Source organism: Hyposmocoma kahamanoa, unplaced genomic scaffold (assembly GCF_003589595.1).
Source record: "Hyposmocoma kahamanoa isolate Upper Pololo Valley unplaced genomic scaffold, ASM358959v1 78, whole genome shotgun sequence".
Taxonomy (NCBI): Eukaryota; Metazoa; Arthropoda; class Insecta; order Lepidoptera; family Cosmopterigidae; genus Hyposmocoma; species Hyposmocoma kahamanoa.
In genome coordinates, this window is record NW_020653945.1 from 763408 (window position 1) to 782590 (window position 19183).

At 37.8% G+C, this 19183-nt stretch overlaps 2 protein-coding genes across 2 annotated transcripts in view; both read left to right on the plus strand.

Moving 5' to 3' along the window:
• Positions 1-2739, plus strand: part of LOC113233223 (nose resistant to fluoxetine protein 6-like) — a 56678-nt gene extending 53939 nt beyond the window's left edge. The window contains exons 2-7 of the mRNA XM_026468261.1: positions 70-377; positions 462-541; positions 640-865; positions 1001-1175; positions 1364-1506; positions 1778-2739. Of these exons, the coding sequence (XP_026324046.1) occupies positions 70-377; positions 462-541; positions 640-865; positions 1001-1175; positions 1364-1506; positions 1778-1906 (1061 nt within the window). The 3' untranslated portion in view covers positions 1907-2739. The remainder of the gene's footprint in view (positions 1-69; positions 378-461; positions 542-639; positions 866-1000; positions 1176-1363; positions 1507-1777) is intronic.
• A 2589-nt stretch (positions 2740-5328) lies between these two features.
• Positions 5329-18695, plus strand: LOC113233224 (kinesin-like protein KLP2). The gene is made up of 9 exons (XM_026468262.1): positions 5329-5514; positions 7280-7427; positions 8674-9042; positions 10782-10870; positions 14239-14487; positions 15368-15621; positions 16119-16327; positions 17071-17234; positions 18539-18695. Exons 1-9 carry the CDS (start codon positions 5447-5449, stop codon positions 18693-18695), a joined length of 1707 nt encoding a protein of 568 aa, XP_026324047.1. The 5' UTR covers positions 5329-5446.
• Positions 18696-19183: the final 488 nt, after the last annotated feature.

Genomic DNA, 19183 nt, shown 5'->3' on the forward strand with positions numbered 1-19183 from the left:
AGTTAGTTAGTTTAGTAGCAATACTTCTCGCTAATGGCAAATAAAAACATCGTGATTAAACCGAAAAAGGTTCACAACGCTTGGAAAACCCGTATTGGGCCAGCGTGACGAATTATAATCTAACCGCTTTCCTTAAGGGAGACCCGTGCAACGTAGTAGTGGAACGTATAATAGGTTATTCTAATGAAATAATTCCTCTTGTATTTCACAGATTAACAGCCCCATACTTGTTCATGCTGGGCGTGGTAGAGGTAACAATGAAATGGTTTGCGTCCAACTCTATCTTCGAGCCACCGGCAATGGATCACGAGACATGCCCTAAATATTGGTGGAGAAACTTACTGTATATTAACACACTTTTCCCAGTGGAACAAATGGTGAGTTAAATATAATTCAATCTTAAGGTTATCCATCTTGGAGTTACTGGTCCACGTAAAAAAATATCAACTTTTAAATTTTAGTGTATGCTGTGGAGTTGGTATCTCTCTGATGACACCCAGTTCTACGCAGTCAGCGCTATGCTCCTTATTTTGGCAACAAGGTAATTTCGTCAAACTCAAAAGATTCTCACAAGCGCTTCTAACTCCTGTCGTTTTATCTAATAAATACATATTCTTATGACTTTTTCAATTCTTTCAGCCACTTCAAGCTGTCAGTTGCTCTAACCAGCGTATTTTTCGTCTCATCTCTAATAACGACAGGCTACGTTTCATGGTCAAACGATCATATCCCCAACAGCGAGGATCCCTTCACGCAGTTTGACAAGATCTATGACAAGCCGTGGACGCGACTCGGACCGTATCTTGTTGGCATGGTCACGGGCTGGATATTATTCAAAACCAACCTGAAGATCAGAATGAATCGGGTAAGCTATCTACTTGTTTTCTAATATAGAAATGCATTTCTTCTTCTTCTTCGTCTACAAACAGCTGTGGACGTCTCACGGCTGAAACGATAATCATGACTATGTTTCTGTTTTAACTTTTTCTCTTTCTTACAGATATGGGCTTGGGTTGGCTGGATAATATGTACATTTACACTACTTTTCCTGATCTTTGGTCTATACAAGACGGAACTGGGCGTGGCGTCCGCTGCTATATACAGTGCACTCTCGCATTCGCTGTGGGCCGCTTGTATCGGCTGGATCATTATAGCCTGCTCCACTGGACATGGAGGTATGAATCACAAATAGATATTAATTTTTCTTCTTCATCCAACAAATAAAGTCTTTGCCATATCTCTTAAGTTGCCTATTACATTTCAAAGTACCGATTGTTAGACATAAGCATTTCATAATTAAGAAAGTTTTCGGTGCCAAAGAGCCTTCTAACTACTAAAATTTAAAAAATGCCATGTATTCCAGGTTTTGTGCGACCGTTGCTAGCTGCACCCGTGCTGTATCCATTTTCGCGGGTGACGTATTGCGCGTACCTGGTGCACCCCGTAGTGCTGCGGTACGTCGCCATGCATCTCACGCATCCTATACACCTTGGCGAGCTGCTAGTGGTACGTTATCACAAAATGGTTGTTAATAGAATGACAGAACATAGCCAATGACCACGTTAATTTTAGCAAATTTGTGTAGAATGACAAAAGCATTTCTTCATAACAGATCGATAAAGTTTCAATTACTTTCACAAATTGAGAAATTTATCGTTTGTTTTGATAAGATTTAATCATTTGGCAGCGACGGCTACAGACCCGAAATTTCATACGTTATATTTATTTTCAATGGCTGCTACGGGATCTTGAATATAACCGCTTATCTTCTCCTCAGTTCGTCTTATTCCTCGGGCTGACGGTCATCTCATACGCCGTAGCCTTTGTGATCTCCGTGGCCTTCGAAGCGCCCATCGTAACCATGCTCAAAATCGTCAGTCCGCAGAAGAAGCCCCACCGGGTATGACTAGAGGCCCCCGCTCCCCGCCATCAACCCCGCACCCCATATAAAAACAACATAAATAGTCATACAAACAAAGACATTCAAGTGACTGTACCAGAGACGGCACTTATACCAAAAGTGCAGGCATAATACTAAAGTACCATTGTTATAATAATATGTATATGTATTGTTGTAGTACAAAATATACACAGGGTGTTTACGTCCATGCCTTCAATTTTATGTTTTATTTTTATACTCTTAGGAATGTTTAAATGAAAAAGACATTACAAATGACTGCATTGATATTTTTAATTCATAATTTTATATCAAACGTGTGATAATGATAAACTACTTGAACACCAAAAGTATTGTTGTAGGTGTCGTGAACAATGCGTGTTAATTCTTTGTACCTAATTTATTTGATTAATCACGTTCATTGAGACGACAATGGTGACGTCTTTAGGTCCTCAGCATATGAGGAGATTGTATATTTTTGTTAACTTAAGGACAGAAAAATTGTAATGAAATGTACTGTTGTTGTTGTCATATTGTCCCTCTCTCAGCTCTTGACATTTGTCGTCACTCAGCTTTCAAAAAGAAACGAGAGCCGGCTGAAAAATAACCTCTTTTTACTGTTACAGAGTTACCGATAAAAAAACTATACTGGCCACTATCGTGACGTATTCGTTGGTTTTTTTTTTCAAAATTAGTGACCCTCTTTTGTTACATTTCGCTTTTCATGAATAACACGTCGGAAGAACTGTTTTTTTATATATCAAGCTTAGAATAATAACGCATAGAATGATAGTTTCATATCAAACGAACAGTCACAAGTGAGGCAAAAATCAAATTCATGTAGGCTAGCTTTAGTAGTAGGTTAACTTTCGGTTTTAATGAATATTTGTATAAAAATCCAAGTTGAAACGCGTTACTTCCTTGTGGAATGTGATGTTAGTATCTATTTTATGTTTGTCTGACGTATTTTTACACTCATTTACCGCACATTTCGTCATTTTTAGCTAAAATCTGTTCGCGGTGCAAGTTGACCTTGAGCACTGAATGCCCGCCCGCTCGTGTAGGCCCTTTGGGAGCGCTTCAATTTGCCTCACTTAGCGTGTGCGGACTAAGTTTCTATGCGTTATTATTCTAAGGTATCAAGTATTTTTTTAAACAGACCTTTTGTATCACATGAAATAAATGTATTTCCCTTCCTGGGGCATGAAAAAAAGAGTAGCCATTAACGTTTTTTATTTCATACCATAAGTAGATTACTTTTCAGCGGCCCGCCGTATTATTTTTAGACCTTTTTTCACATATAACTATAATTCATTGACAGAAACAGTTTGACACGAGACACACCATAAATAATTACGTAATGCTGGTGACGACAGATAAGAGAGGAACGATGTAGTCATCAATTAACTCACGTGAACCTTTCAACCAGAAATAATCTTACTGTGGATATAGTTAAGCTCCAACCTCTGTCAATTATGATGCCCAAATTTTTGAAAATCATAACAATATAATTTACCAAGTGTAATGTCGAAGTTTCATTGTTCAAAATGAACATGCATTTTATAATTCAAGTGTAGTTAGGTGAAATTTTGTAAATAAGCTGTACATATTATTAGTTGTAAGCTATTAATGACTACTATATTATTTTTAAATAAAAAATATAAATACGTTAAATACCCGTTTTTTTTTTCTCTCGAAATTTAATTGAAAAGTCACCCATCCAAAAGTAATGACATAAAAATGACATCTGTAGTCAACGGCTGGTAGCTGTAAGGGTACCTTTTTTTGCGAAGGAAATGTTTATAGATACCGTCGATACGAGTCCAGAGAGACTCAGGCGTTATGTGGGGATTCTCCCCCAGACTGGGGGGCCAACCCCACTAAAGCCTCTCCCTGGTTCACCTCTCGCCGATTGAGTCGGCGCCGCAGAATCGGTGAACACTCACCACGACGAGCTGTACGGGTACCTGGCTAAGTGAAGAAACACCTCATACATAGCTCACAGATGGCGTTCCGGTAAAAAGTCGTTAAAAACCAAATAACAAATATCTGTAACAAGCACAGAAAAATTCGTAAGGTTTGCTGGTTCGTTTCGGAGCTCAGTTGTTGGGAGAGCGTCAGGTACGATATACTGAAGGTACGATTCCAGCTGGATCAAAGGAATTTTAGTATTCGATTTTTGTAATTATAATTATAACAAACTAGTGGAGTAATTTCACAAAAAAAAGTAGAATATCATGGTTAGTAAAACGTCGAGGTATTCAATAAACTAATATAACAATAACAATTATTAAAGCGACATCTCTAGTCAGCCGCTGGTAGCTATAAACTAACTTGACAGAGTCAAGAAAAACTTTCATAGATTTCTCACAGATGGCGTTAAGGCAAAAGGTAATAGTTATATTTTAATTAAATTTCCCGTCCTTCCTTAAACTTCCCGTAATCCAAACTGTCAGATTATAATAGATTTTAATTTTCATAAGAACGCCAGTGAAGAAAATATAACTGCTGCTTTTTATTTTCATTTTAACTCTTTTAATACCCGAATAGGGCACGATGTCAAAAATCAATTACTTAGTTCTACATGGTTCTACGATTAAAGCCGTTTCATAAGCTTATTTTATCTTTGTTTTGGTATAAAAGCTTTTACCTATACCTGCCTAAGCCTGCCTAACACTCTAGGCCCGCCTATATCAAAGCAATAAAATAGCAGCATCCCTATTATAGTAAATTTGTGAAAAATAAAGCTATCAAGAAAAATGGCGTGTTTTTGAAGTTAGTACAGTTGTCACAAACATTATTTTTATCGTGATATATTAGTATATTAAGTAGAGAATACGAATAATTATACGAATAATTAAATGAAGACATGGCTCAAAGTACTTATATCCAAGTCAAACCTCTAGTATTGTTCAAAGTTTTTTCATATTTGATTTATTTTGTACGTGAACCAACCTTAGCATAGTCTGTGAACCGGTGGAACGGAACGTACACAATGTTGCCATAATTATTCATCATACAAATAAAATATTAGGTATAGGAGCCATTATTGTTTCCACTAGTTACTTTGAATAAAATTGTGTTTTTAGGTTCCCATTTAATTATGTCGTTTCAAAATTAAACGGTTTAAAAAATTTGCAAACTCTAATTACACTAAAAGGCTTAAACCATACCATATAATTAGTAATAATTAATTCGTTGTATGGAAAAGTTACTACTTCTATGTGAAAGAGCGCGCTAGAAAAACCCAACGGGCCCATAGCCATCGCTGGACCTGTAACCGGGTTACTCAACATAACATTTTAGAAATCAATTCAGGTATAAATAACAGATAATTTGTAGTTTAGTAACAGGTACTTAACTATTCCATTGTTCTATTATTTCATATGGCAACATTACACCCAGAATTTGAAATTTGTTGAACGCCAACGATCTTTCAAGTTTTCAACGATTTTTCTGTGGTGTTCTGTTTTTGAGTGTATTTATTAGCAAAACGTAATATTTTTCCAGTGAATAGTTTATTAGTGATCTATTTAGCTGTGCGACGAAATGGCGTCGTTGGAGAAAAGCAAACTAAAAGAAAAAAATCAAAATATTCAAGTCTTTGTCAGACTGAGGTAAAGTGTTATTGTGTTATACATTTTATTGTTTTCTGTTGTTTTTTTTCGTTAATTGTTAAATAATGAGGCTGGTCCACGTATGATGTCTTGTTACACATACATTATTAGTATATTTATAGCGAATCTCGGTAATTAATTTATCTTTCATGACACCCTAGATTATCTACAATGCCTTTGTAAAATTCGGCTTGATACTTAAGTCGAGGTGTTCTTTCGATCAAATTATCCATCGAATAAGTGGCTCATAAACGATGTGTTTCTTTTAACATTATTTGTGGTCCAAATTAATGATTTTGAGATATTTTTGTTTTAATGCAACATGCATGCAACAGTTTATAATATAAATTTTTTTTTTCCTATTTCTCTTAAGTATTACACAGTTATTGCGATGTGCTGATTAGCCTATTAAATAAAGTTTTATATAAAACTGTGTAGTAGATGATGATACAAAGAAATTGTAATATAAATAGTATAATGTGTGTAGTTGTATGTAAATAGGGTAATGATCAAAGATCCGAAAGGCAGAGATGATAATACCTCCCTAAAATCCCAATTGTATTGTTTAGGTAAATAGCTTTGCCTATCCCAATCTCTGGTAATGATGGTCATCACCGAGAGTACCCAAGTTATCTATTTTCTAAAAAATCAGAAAAATTGGGGTAAACATTTATATGTATGACTTTTTGTGTTAAAAGCTCTTTTAATTTTAATAAATTGATTCCAAAATAGAATTTGTAAATTGCACAAATATAAAACTAATCTTGCTTGGCTTCCACATTTAAACTTATAGTGTATTCCAGAAAATTATAAGTGTTTTTGACCCTATTTTATTACATTGAATACAAGTGATCTTTTTTAGGTACATTTTAAACTGCCATGTTCTAACACATTGTTTTATTGTATTTTAAATATGAAAGCTCATTTCACTTTGCCAAACACTGCCGCAAATTGTGAAGATGTATATACTATGATTACGAAACCGAAAGGACAATGTGCCCTTTTGTCCTATTATTACACTAACATTGCCAATAGTGTTGTAATTATGTTCTAAATTGAAAAGGCATAAGTGGTTACTTGCTTTACCTACTTACATTTAGGTAGAAAACATTACACTTTTGGTTTTATATATTCCATTTACACTTGGCATAGGGCATTTGCTTGCCCTATGCCAAGTGTATTTTGCCCATGCTAACCAGCATTATGTCAAAAGCTCTTTTAATTATGTCTCAGGGTGACAGGTGCAGTGACAGTGCCCATAAGATCTTTACGATTTAAAGCTCTGAATGGCACTACAACTGTTATGGATAAGCGAGTCACTTACCACCAGGTGCATAATGTGTTTCTAGAAAACGTAACAGATTAAATAACATCCTATTAGAGCTCTGGTCCATGTTTTGAAAGCATTCCTGTCAGTGCCACTTATGCCATGCCATTGCAGCAATGCTCCAACCGGAGATCAAAACAATTGAAGCCAGAAAAAGCCTTCAATTCTTCAATACTCTTGTTTGTTGTTCTGTGTAGTAATTAGTGATGATCACAGTAGAAAAATGACTGGTTGCAGACATGAAGGGCTGCACAGGCCCCGAATGATGCCACCCTTGTAACTAATATGTCTTTTAGGCTGTGGAAGAGGGCAGAATCTAAAATAGATAACCTAATAATAATAATGTAGCAAATTAATGTTAGAATTCAATACTAGTACTACAACATAATATATGTATAATAACTTTCCAGTTTCAAAAAACAATTTCTCAACTTACAGACCCCTAAACCAACGTGAGCGCTCAATCCGTTCATTGAGTGTTGTGGAAGTATTGAACAACAGAGAGGTATTGGTTCGCCAGTCTCAACAAACAGCACACACCAAGCGCTTCACATTTGACCGTGCATTCGGGCCAGCTGCTGAACAGGTAGAAATATACTATTTTAATATAGAATAATAATTTTCTTTTTCTGTACATACACTATATTAAATGGTGAGGTGGTTTATAAGCAGTGAACTGAAGGTTGCTGACTTAGTGTAACTTGCTTGTCAATCATATGACTTTGGTTCTGGTGATTTTATACATGTATAGCCCTTATGTTTGTCAGGGCCCGTTCCCACTATGTCGTGACGAAAGATTGTCGTGCAGTTTACAGTGTCGTGGCTTGTATATTTAAATGAAGTTGTTCACATATAGCACGACATGATTAACTGTCGTTCACGATTTTTTATCGTTACAACGACAAACTGTCGTCACAGTGGGAATAGCTAGAACGACAGTCGTCAAACGATAAAATACGTGACGACAGATTGTCGTCACGTTCTATTTTATACGTCACGTTATATTTTCTTTTCTTTGTTTGCTTCCTCTTCCGCATTTTTAAAAGTAATACATTATTAAAATTTCGACGTCATCCATTTCGAGCGAACACACACTACCGGCTTCCAAAAGAACATTCAAGCGACTGCAGTGCATCAAACGATTCTGTCGTGCAAACGACAAGGAGGCTGTCGTGAAACGATAAATTGTCGTCACGATCTAGTGGGAACAGCTAGTCACGACCGTCGTTCAACGATAAAAAATCGTCCACGACAGATAGTCGTGATAAGGGAACCGGCTAGACACGACAGTCGTCCAACGATAATAAAACGTGACGACATAGTGAGAACGCGCCCTCAAGGTTGTAACTGGCCCCATGGTGTAGATTTTTGCTGATGTGAGACATCAACAGTGAATTTGTTTTAATTGCTCAATAAATTTATTATTATTATCCTAGTTGAATCTGAAATGGATTTTAGGCCTTTACATTATAGGCCTTCTGGACTCTTCTAATTGTTTACAGTTTGGGCCGCATTCAATTAAATAAATTAATGAAAGTGAAATAAAAAACTATTGATCTAACTCAGGCAGACTGTTGGGTCTCCATGAGTTGCGAGTTTTTGTCTCCTCAAGTTGTAATCTACATTAAGTCAATTAATATCCAATGCTTCGACCAATTGTTATTTGACAGTTGATTATTCGCAGATTGTCTTGAAAACTTTTCAAGTAACCTCTTGTAGTTTATTACGTTATATTGTACTTCATATTCAAATGAAAAGAAACTGTTATTTGCAGAAAATGTATATGTGTACATATAAAATAAATTGCAATTTCACTCTTATTCAAATTCCAGGTGGAGGTGTACAAGGAGGTGGTAAGCCCTCTCATTGCTGAAGTGCTAGCTGGATATAACTGCACAGTGTTCGCATATGGACAGACAGGCACTGGAAAAACTCACACCATGGTCGGTGAGAGTTCCGGTGAAGGATGTTCTTGGCAGAATGACCCACTGGCCGGAATGATCCCTCGCGCCCTGAGCCACCTATTCGACGAACTGCGCATATCGAAAACTGAGTACAATGTACGCGTTTCCTACCTCGAACTCTACAACGAGGAGCTCTTCGACCTGCTCTCCTCATCCAACGACAACTACAAACTAAGGATTTACGAGGACGTCACGAGAAAGGGCTCGACTATCGTGAATGGGCTTGAAGAAATTACGGTGGGTGCTCATTGGTAATGCAACAGATTGTAAACATTTCTCATTTCATGTTGACGCAGTTCCCTAGGTACAAGATTATAGATGAGAGGTAAGCGCGGATAATGTTACAATGCACGTCGTCATTTTTCTCTTTATTGGACTTGGTTTGGAGGACTTTACTGTTTGCATGTGTGCTGCTGTTGATAGGTAGTCTCTCTCTCCTCTAATTTAAATTTCCACTCGTCATTTGCCAACCATTGTTTGTGTGATTGGCCCTTTGTGGGCCAATAACTCAAAAGAACTTCTAATCTCCACACTACAGATCGTAACTCTAAAAGCAGTCAAAATTCCATCTTAGATCTAGATGGTGTTGATCAATAACCTGGAAATAGTTTATATTATGTAAATGGCAGTGGATATAAACTTATTTCTGTTTAATATGAAATAGAAGAAGTCAGTTTTGTTGCCTTGTAATATTATTAACAAATCTATACCAGAAGTTATCAATTAACGTAAGGGACATTTTGTTGAATATTAGTTACAATATTGAATTCGGAAGTTCCCGCTCTATCGATTGGTATTATTAAAATTAAAGAATGCCCAGCGGTTTAAACTATAGCATATCCCTTACATTAAAAAACATTAAAAAATATGTTAAGTTGTACCTTACATTACTAATATTTTATAATGTAATCCGTCGAGCATAGTGTAAGCAGTAAGAGAAATAGAAAATTATACGTTTTTCCATTGTAAAGGCCTTTATTACTTATGTTATGTAACGTGGATGGAATGGAACAACTAAACATCGTTTTTTAATATAAGGGACACGCTATATTTTAAACCACTAAGCATTCCTAAAGCTTCCGTTTATAGCATGAAAGAAGAGGAAATTCTAAGAAACTTCAGATACAATCAAAATTGGAGTAGACAGTAAAAAGTTATAGACAGATTTTAAAAAATATTTCATTTTTTGGCTCTCGGCAGTTTTTGGCTCTCCTGAAAAACCGTGGTTTGTCCCTTACGTTAATTGATACTTCTGGTATTGATCATGAGCTAAAATTATGGTAGTACTAAATATAGGGGACTGTGTGTATGTGAAATGCGAACAAAATATTCTTAAGAACTTCATTCAACAAATTACACAACGTCAATTACAAATGATGTAAAAAGACAACTTTCGTGTCTGCCCCAGACTGCAATATTTTGCAAGTAGATGGGTGGCTGTGCGCAATGAATGTTTGAAGTTTTGTGAGAGAATGGATGTGTGACTGTCATCTGTGATTTGAATATTAATATATTATCTATAGTCCATCTGTTTAGGTACTTAAATAAATGTAAACAATCTTGAGATGTCTATTTAATGAAATATACATTTATAAAATGATTTTCCCTTACCTTCAAATACAAAATACAAATGCTTGGCTTCATATGAAATTGCATTCCTATTTTTATACCTATTGATTTGTAAAGCATGTGTTTCAATAAAAAGATGTATCAAGATTGTTTACATTTAGTTAAGTACCTAAACAAATGGACTATAGTTATTGAATTTTACAGCGCCTTGGTGATTAACTGTAATACTGTGTAATTTTATGAAATAAATAAATAAAATAAAATAACATGACACACTACAAAAACGACTTTTGCCTTACCTCACAAAAATATTTGTGAGGTCTACAGCAGATCGCTGCATTATGTTCTAATTCAAATTAAAATTATTATTTTTTTAAATACTAACTAAATTTGTAAATAAATTACAGGTATATAACAAAAACGAAGTCTACGACATCATGGCGCGGGGTCAGGAAAGAAAGAAAGTCGCTTGCACCCTTTTGAATTCACAGTCCAGGTAAATAAAACACAGTTTCCAGCACTCGCTTTGTTTTATATATTTTAAATAAACGTTTATATTATTATTTTCGATTTGCAGAGACCATTCCAATAGTTACGCAAAGTAAGTTTTATCACAGGAAACTTCACTGTTAGAGAGTAACATATAAGCTTGGAGGAAACATAATGATATTTCCAGTTTCATAAAATCGCGTAGTTTGTTTATGTTTCCTCTTCAAATTCTTGCATACATTGGGCTGGTATCTGCAAACAAAAATATTGACGAGGAAGCATAGACTTAATGTATTAACGGTAGAATAAAATATAGACACCTATTACATCATGCCATTACCCCGACTAACTGCCATTTCTAGCATTAGTCACACTTTTCAGTTTATCACAGTTTAACACCTCACATCGCACCCTCAATTATAAAGTAGCATATATCGATTTTTTTTAGAAACTGAGTAAATAGTAAACAATATAATAGGGGTTAAAGTATGAAATTGCCGATTTGTACTGAAAATCTAAATTGTTTATTTTTTAAATTTTTAACAAATTTATTTAATCAAAATAGTTGCCATTATTATCTATACATTGCTGCCATCTAATGGGAAGGTTATTAATGCCTTTGCGATAGAACTCCGACGATCTAGACTGCACAAACTGTGTGAAAGCATTTTGTACTGCCTCCTGGGAAGAAAACTTCTTGTCACGTAGATAATTGTCCAAATCACGAAAAAAATGGTAGTCCGTTGGAGCAAGGTCTGGTGAATACGGAGGATGACGAATGGTTTCTAACTGCAGTTCCTGAAGGGTCAAAATGGTTTCTCGTGCTGTGTGAGGTCTCGCGTTGTCGTGGAGCAATAATGGTGAAGATCGATTCATGAGTCGGGGCTGTTTTACTGCTAGTTTTGTCAACATGGTTCGGAGTTCGGCACAATAGACATCTGCCGTTATTGCTTGACCAGATCGGAGAAAACTATAGTGAATAACACCATGCTGAGACCACCAAACAGTTACCATTACCTTTTTATTGGTAAGTTTTGCTTTAGGACACTGTTGTGGCATTTGACCTGGGGTCAGCCATTGCATTTTTCTTTTCCGGTTATCATAAAGAATCCACTTTTCATCACATGTTACAATTCGATCCAATATTCCTTCATTTCTGTACCGGTTCAACAAGGCAACACAAGTTTCAACACGCGTTTCTTTCTGCAGATCAGTCAAATCATGAGGCACCCATTTTTCGTATTTTTTTATTTTATTGATTTGACGCAAATGAGTCAATATTGTGGGTAAGGTAACGTTAAACCATGCCGCTAATTCCTGGGTAGTTTGACTAGGATCGGCTTCCACTATCTCTCTTAATTCATCGTTATTCACCTGTGTGGGCGGTCTTCCTCGTGACTCGTTCTTTAAGTCGAAATTTCCATCACGAAAGCGTTTAAACCAAAATCGCACGGTGCGTTCATTAGTAGACCCCTCTCCAAACGCAGCATTGATATTGCGGGCTGTTTCTGCCGCATTAGTTCCGCGTCGGAACTCGTATTCAAAAATCACTCGAATTTTCGCAGTATCCATCTTTCTTGTCTAAATTTAATAACAAAAACAATTAAAAGTCGATATTCAAATGTTTCAAATTTAAAAAAAAAATCACAGAAACCATTTGAAAAAAGTTTCATTCGAAAACCTCAAACCATGAAGATTCTATGAAAATTCAAAGAACCTATTGCAATAAAACGGCAATTTCATACTTTAACCCCCATTGACTTTAAGTCAATGTTTAACCCCTAATATTTTTATGTCAAATAGAGATTTGTAACAATTGACACCAAGTTTGATACTCAAGATTTAAATCCAACTCTATAAGCCACTTACGATAAGAACGGTCCAAAGTACAAAGTGTCAAGCTTGACGTGCTCTTGACTGTACATATTTTAAAACAATCGTAAAAAATTAAAACATGCTCTCCTGAAATTAAACCAATTTTTCGAAATGGCGCTTTTGCCGGACACTCCGACGATATGTGTGTAGGGCCACGTACATATATTATTGTTTTCAATACAGTTCATTCATTTACTGCGTCATATGTACATTGCCTTCAGATGATTTGTTATTCCAATATTAAGCCGGTGAGTAAAAGATTTATGACCATGCAATAAACGTTCGAGCGTGAGCTAACCGCGCAACATCATTCCCACAGGTGTTGCTTCCAGCGGTAAAAGCCGAAAAACCCAATACAAAAAATCTGTAAAAAACACTTAATGAACATTGTAAGGTCTGCTGAGTCAATTTGTACCTCAGTTGGTAGAGCGATGGCCTTAGTTTGGCATACAGATGCAGCAGGCTCGAGTCCTGTCACATCGAAGGAATTTTTCTTAATGTCCATTCTATGTATTAAGAATTATAACAATCTAGTGGAGTAATTTCAAATAAATAATTAAACTAAAATAACTTTTATTTATCTACAAAAGATAGGAAACACAATACTTAAAAACTAATAGAAAATACAATTGAGTGATGTGGACAATTGCTGATTTTCAGGCTTCACCTGTAGCTAGCTATTTATTCGCTTGCTGCACCAAGCTAATATGCGGAATGTATACCAAGTAATAACCTACCTCAAGTAATAACTAGTAATAAGTTAAAATTTAAAGGCTGTCTGTGTAAACTTTTTTATGTACCTAAAATTTAAAATGTGCTGCTAGAGGTTTTAATTGGGGATCAGTTACTCAATTTCTCTACAGATTGGAGCAATTGCTTACTTCATTTTTTAAAAGTAAACAACGTTTTTGCGTTTTTTACTAGAGGTAGAGGGTCATTCCAGCACTCTGCAAAACGAAAGCTGCCCCTGTACAGACTTAAACAAGTGCTTAGTTGGTATAGCGTCTGGCACGGTAAGCTAGAAGACGTCGGTTCAAATCCGGCCGGATCGAGTGATTTTTTTCTGAGTGTTCGATCTTTGTATTAATAATTATAACAAAGTAATGGAGTAATTTCACAAAAAATAATTGAATACCAATTCAATAATAAAAATTTAAAAGACTTAAACAAGGTTAAAAGAGTTAGTTAAACAAGGGAGAGTCAAATACTGAACATGTAGGCACTCTTATATCAGACATTATCACAGTGTAACCGATCACTCCAGCAAAGTTTTTGGGCCTGATAGCCAGGCGTCAAATGGATATCATGATAGTAAAACATAATCATATCAACAACAGATTCATTAAAAATCAATAACTTCACTCTTATTCCGTAGACATAAAGCTTTTTCGAACTGGCTCAAGCCGCTTTCGCGTTAATATATATGATTACTTCCTTACAGTCAATATTAAATCAATTTAGTCAAATTGTTTGCTTAATCCCATTTGCGTCTGTCTCCAGCCGCTCGCACACAGTATTCACAATCGTAGTGCACATCAAAGAGAACTCCCAAAAGGGCGAAGAGCTGGTCAAGATCGGGAAACTCAACCTGGTGGACCTGGCAGGGTCAGAGAACATCTCGAAGGCGGGCTCGGATAACCCCGCGAAGAAAGAGCGCGCACGCGAGTGCGTCAACATCAACCAATCGTTGCTCACGCTGGGGCGAGTTATCACGGCGCTCGTCGAGAAGCACCCGCATATACCGTACAGGTAATCATTTAAAGGACAACGTACATGCTTAATAATAAGATTCGGCTGTGGTGAAGAAGGTTCTAAAATCCCGGAAAATCCAATACAGCAATCTCACTAGATGTCTCACAATCTCTCTAGGTGTCACTAGTGGCGCAGAATGCCGTAAAATCCAGTACAAAATTCAAAAACACACGTACGAGAGTTTCGACATCTCGATAACTCTGCCGTTCACTAACTTAAAAAAAAAAGAACGACGTCGTTGATCAACAGATAGCGCTGGCATCTCCTTTTTATTCGCTATACAATTTTGGAGCAATTTTTGAGAACCAGAAATATATTTCCCAAAGGCAGTTATTTACTTCAAAACATGTTTAAAAGAATCTTGAACCCAGTAGAAAGAAAGAACTTATAGATATTATGTGTATCGTACAGGGAAAAAATACTTCCTGCGTTAGCGATAGGAGCTGACAACTCTATACCCGTTATATACATATAATGTCGTGGATTCAAGTCCCATCGGGTCGAAAAAGTTTTTCTATGTGTTCGATCTTTGTGTTAATCATTATAAAAACTAGTGGAGTTATATCACAAAAAATCGCAGTAATAACTAAGATTCAAGTCATTCACACGGTTTAAACATCGTCAAATAAAAAATACACTAAAGATTATCTACATGCTCGGATGATAAAAATTCCATAGAAATCCATTTCAATCCATTTAACATTACGATAAACATTAACAAATCTATTTACAAAAAGCAAGCCCGAGCGTTTCATTGATTTATGAATAGACGACGATACTTGCCCGACAAACCTCCCGAACTGGAAAGCGGTAGTAGCCCAATGAAAGAACAAAAAAATACAAAATAAGTATTGGTAAGAAAGTATTATTTTTTCAGAGAATCAAAGCTGACGCGTATCCTCCAAGAGTCCTTAGGCGGTCGTACAAAGACCTCGATTATCGCAACCATATCGCCCGGTCACAAGGATCTAGAAGAGACGATGAGTACGTTGGAGTACGCCAACCGCGCCAAGAACATCCAGAACAAGCCGGAGGTGAACCAGAAGTTGACGAAACAGGCGATATTGAAGGAGTTTGCTGAGGAAGTGGACAAGTTGAAGCGTGAATTGCTTGCTACAAGGGAAAAGAATGGTAAGGGATGAAAACGTATTATATTTACTACACTTATTGACTTATATCACTGTTATTTTTTATGCTACAAAATTACGGGACGTGGACGTTGTTGTAAGTGACGTGTCATAATAGTTGCAGTGCCGCTCAGAGCTTTAAATTGCAAAATCTGAGTGGCTCTGCCACTGCGCCCTTCACCATGAGACATAAGGCGACAAGTCCCATGTGCCTGTAATTTCACCAGCACCCTTTCCCTTCAAAACCGGAACACGGTCATGCTGACATTACTGTTTGGCGGCAGAAATAGATAAGGTATTTTCCTGGACGCACTCTTTCACAAGGAGCTCTACTGTTGCTGAAACTGTAGTGACGAGTCTGTATTGTTCTTTTTATTCATTTATTTACCTATTCTTTGTTGATTAGGCATCGTTGTAAGTCAAATTAGAGCGCGCGTGACAATATTATTGTTCGAAAGTCCTACGAGAAGGTAGATGTACAAAGGCGAGTTATGTCGACAGGCGTGTACCTGCCCACGGAGACGTACGAGGAGATGACGGTGAAGGACGAGGAGCAGCGGCGCGAGATCCAGGAGCTGCTGCTGAAGAAGCGCGCCATGGAGGACGAGCGCGAGCGCATGGAGGCCGTCTTCCGCCAGCTCGAGGAGCAGCACGCAATGGCCAGGGACTCGCTGGCCGACACCATGGACCGGCTCGACGCCACGGCCGCGGTTCGTGCCTTCGCCGCTTCAGTACTCTTGCGAAGAGGAAAAGACATAAGATTTTGAGTCTCTCGTCGAAACTGACACAAATTCATCAATACCTAGATGAGCCTAATAATAAGAACGATTTATAGCGAACATGATAAAGAGAGGAAATCATAGTGCCCTCTACTAAAATTTCTGTTTCCAACTGGGTCCACAATTGGTTCTCATAGATATAAGTTTTCATCTTTGTATCGTTACATTGCCGTCCGCAATCTAAAACGCGATTATGTGACAAAACCATTTTTTGCGATATCATAATAATAGTAGTAATAACGCACACACTCATAGCCCCTCACTAGGGAAACCCTGTGTCGCGAGTGCCGTGGACCCGCAAATTACACCCAAACTCACGACAAAAACAAATGTAGGCCATAAAAATATCTCGCCCGGGAATCGAACCCGGGACCTCTGCGTGGCAGTCCGGCATGGTAACCGTTCGGCCACTGAAGCAGTTAAGAGAACCATCACCCAGTAGTAGAATATTGAAATTATTTAATGACATTTTATCTTTGCGTCATTAGGGTAAGTCCAGATACGTCGGACACACTGACTTTTAACTGTTTTTAAATAGAGAATTTTGATATCTATCTATAAGTTATTTGAAACGAATATTTGCAACTTGTCTTAGCCGTGCTTTGGTTAGTGGACGGCAGTGTGCAATGCAACAAAATGACTGGTTACTGATTTGGTTGACGCGTGTGATGCAGCGGCTGGCCGCGGCGGAGCAGCAGCGCGCCGAGCGGCAGTGCCTGCTGGAGAGGCACGTGCGGACGGAGGACCAGCTCACGCAGCAGGCGCAGCAGCTCATCGCCGCGGCGGACGCGGCCAGCGGCGACGTCGCCTGCCTGCACGACACGGTCGACCGGCGCAAGTCAGTTGTTCCCCCCTGCTTCCTACTAAATCTTCTGTCTGCAGTATGCCATTCTGTGCGGTTTTAGTAGCAGAAAAGCTCCTTCTGCTGCAAAAGTTCGGCCAGGGAAGTACTGCCACCTTATCTATTTCTGCACCCAAACAGTAATGTCAACATTACTGTGTTCCAGTTTTGAAGGGTAAGGGTGCTGGTGAAATTACAGGCACGTGGGACTTGTCAACTTGTCTCAGGGTGACAGACACTGTGGCAATTCCACTCAGATCTTTGCGATTTAAAGAGCTCAGTGGCACTGCAACTGTTATGGACAGGCGTGTAGCTTACCATCAGGCGTACGACTTGTTCGTCCCGTCACTTGATATTATAAATGAAAAAAGAGAAAAAGACCATTGCTCGCATTGACCTACCAATAAATGGACGTCGGGTTCGCGCTAAAAAGTGTCCGCACCTGTAGGGCGTTAAAATCGCATACAGAGCGTCAATCGCGCAACAGTTTTCGTTTGGTCGACTGACAGCGCGGTTGTCAATCATGCAGTACCAATAATAATAACTTATACAAATTACTGCAGTAATGTGTAAAAACAGGATTTTGTAACATATTTTCACTAAATAAATATATTGTGTTCTTAGGTTTTCGCGATTGTTACACATACACACCTGTAAAGGGCCCGAAACGTCGGTTTATTTGAAAAAACAAATATACGCGATTTAAATCCGGAAAAATAGTTTCATTTCCTAAATATATTGTGTTATCATAGTTCTCATTTAAAAGTGTTATTTTATACAGTTTTATAGTATTTAATTTATATATAACTGAATCGTAGATTCTTACCCCAAAAGGGCCTGTATTCGTACATTATATCCAATGCTTTATAAGCGGTTAAAATACGTGAGGCATACATGACAGGTTTACGATGCACACGTCCTTTCTCTTCGAGAATTTTAATGGGAGTGACGGCGGAACGAACCAAAGTAAGAATAACAAAAGGAAATAAAAAAAGGATTTAAAATTTTAAATGTGATAAAAACGAGGGTGGTAAAAAGAAAGGGCGACCATGAAGAAGGTCGCATCATCACAGACCTTCCACTCGATACGCTCCTAACAAACCTGTCGCCTCCTCCACTCGGCTTCTTGATATACGCCCGGGATACGGACATCCCCAATCTAATCAAGACGTACGCGTCGAGATCTACGTCTCCTCACGTTGCCATCCATATTCATTTTGTAAATAAGTAACTCTACACCTACTGCACAAAGCTCTCGTTGCAAAAATTTCTAGGAGTGCACAAACGCTTGTTTGTTCCAGAAACGTGGAGAGCGCGAATCAGCAAACTGTGGCTGAGTACCGCGAACAGTCGACGGCGCAGCGCCAGAGCATGCTCGGCGAGCTGCACACCTTGAGCGACAACTTCACGGCGGCGAGGGACCAGCTGCAGGCCACTATTGGTGAGATTGAAAAATAAAAACGTGTTGTAACATCGAGTATACATACTATAAGTTTCCGGAAATGGCCACTTACATAAACAATATTTAATAAGTAATTACAACATTTGAAAATGTGAACTCTTTGGCTGTAGAATACAGTTTGTTTCATCTGACTGTCACTTGCTTTTACATTGTGACGTCATTTTAGAAAATGGTTGTCTACATCGCCAAGGATTTAACTCGTGAAAATCTTCGTAATATGATTTTCTACGACTTTAAGCGTAATTTAATAGCTCAGCGGAGCTTCGCTCGGCTTCAAACTGCTTTTGGCGATGAAGCACCATGCAAGACAACTATTTATAGCTGGTTTGAGATTCAAACGCGGTCGTGTGAATCTCAGTGACGAATTTCGTGATGGTCGCCCGTCCACTGCTGTGAACAACAAAAACATCGATGCCTTGCGCCGTATGATCAAAACAGACAGGCATGTGACATACCATCAGATTCGGACATGTTTAGGCACAGG

Bases quoted from the DNA above. Each gene is read 5' to 3' on its own strand.
- LOC113233224 (XM_026468262.1), top strand. From the start codon at position 5,447: ATGGCGTCGTTGGAGAAAAGCAAACTAAAAGAAAAAAATCAAAATATT. The intron at 5,515-7,279 runs GTAAAGTGTTAT...CTCAACTTACAG, and splicing joins CAAGTCTTTGTCAGACTGAG to ACCCCTAAACCAACGTGAGC. The intron at 15,622-16,118 runs GTAAGGGATGAA...TTATGTCGACAG, and splicing joins TGCTACAAGGGAAAAGAATG to GCGTGTACCTGCCCACGGAG.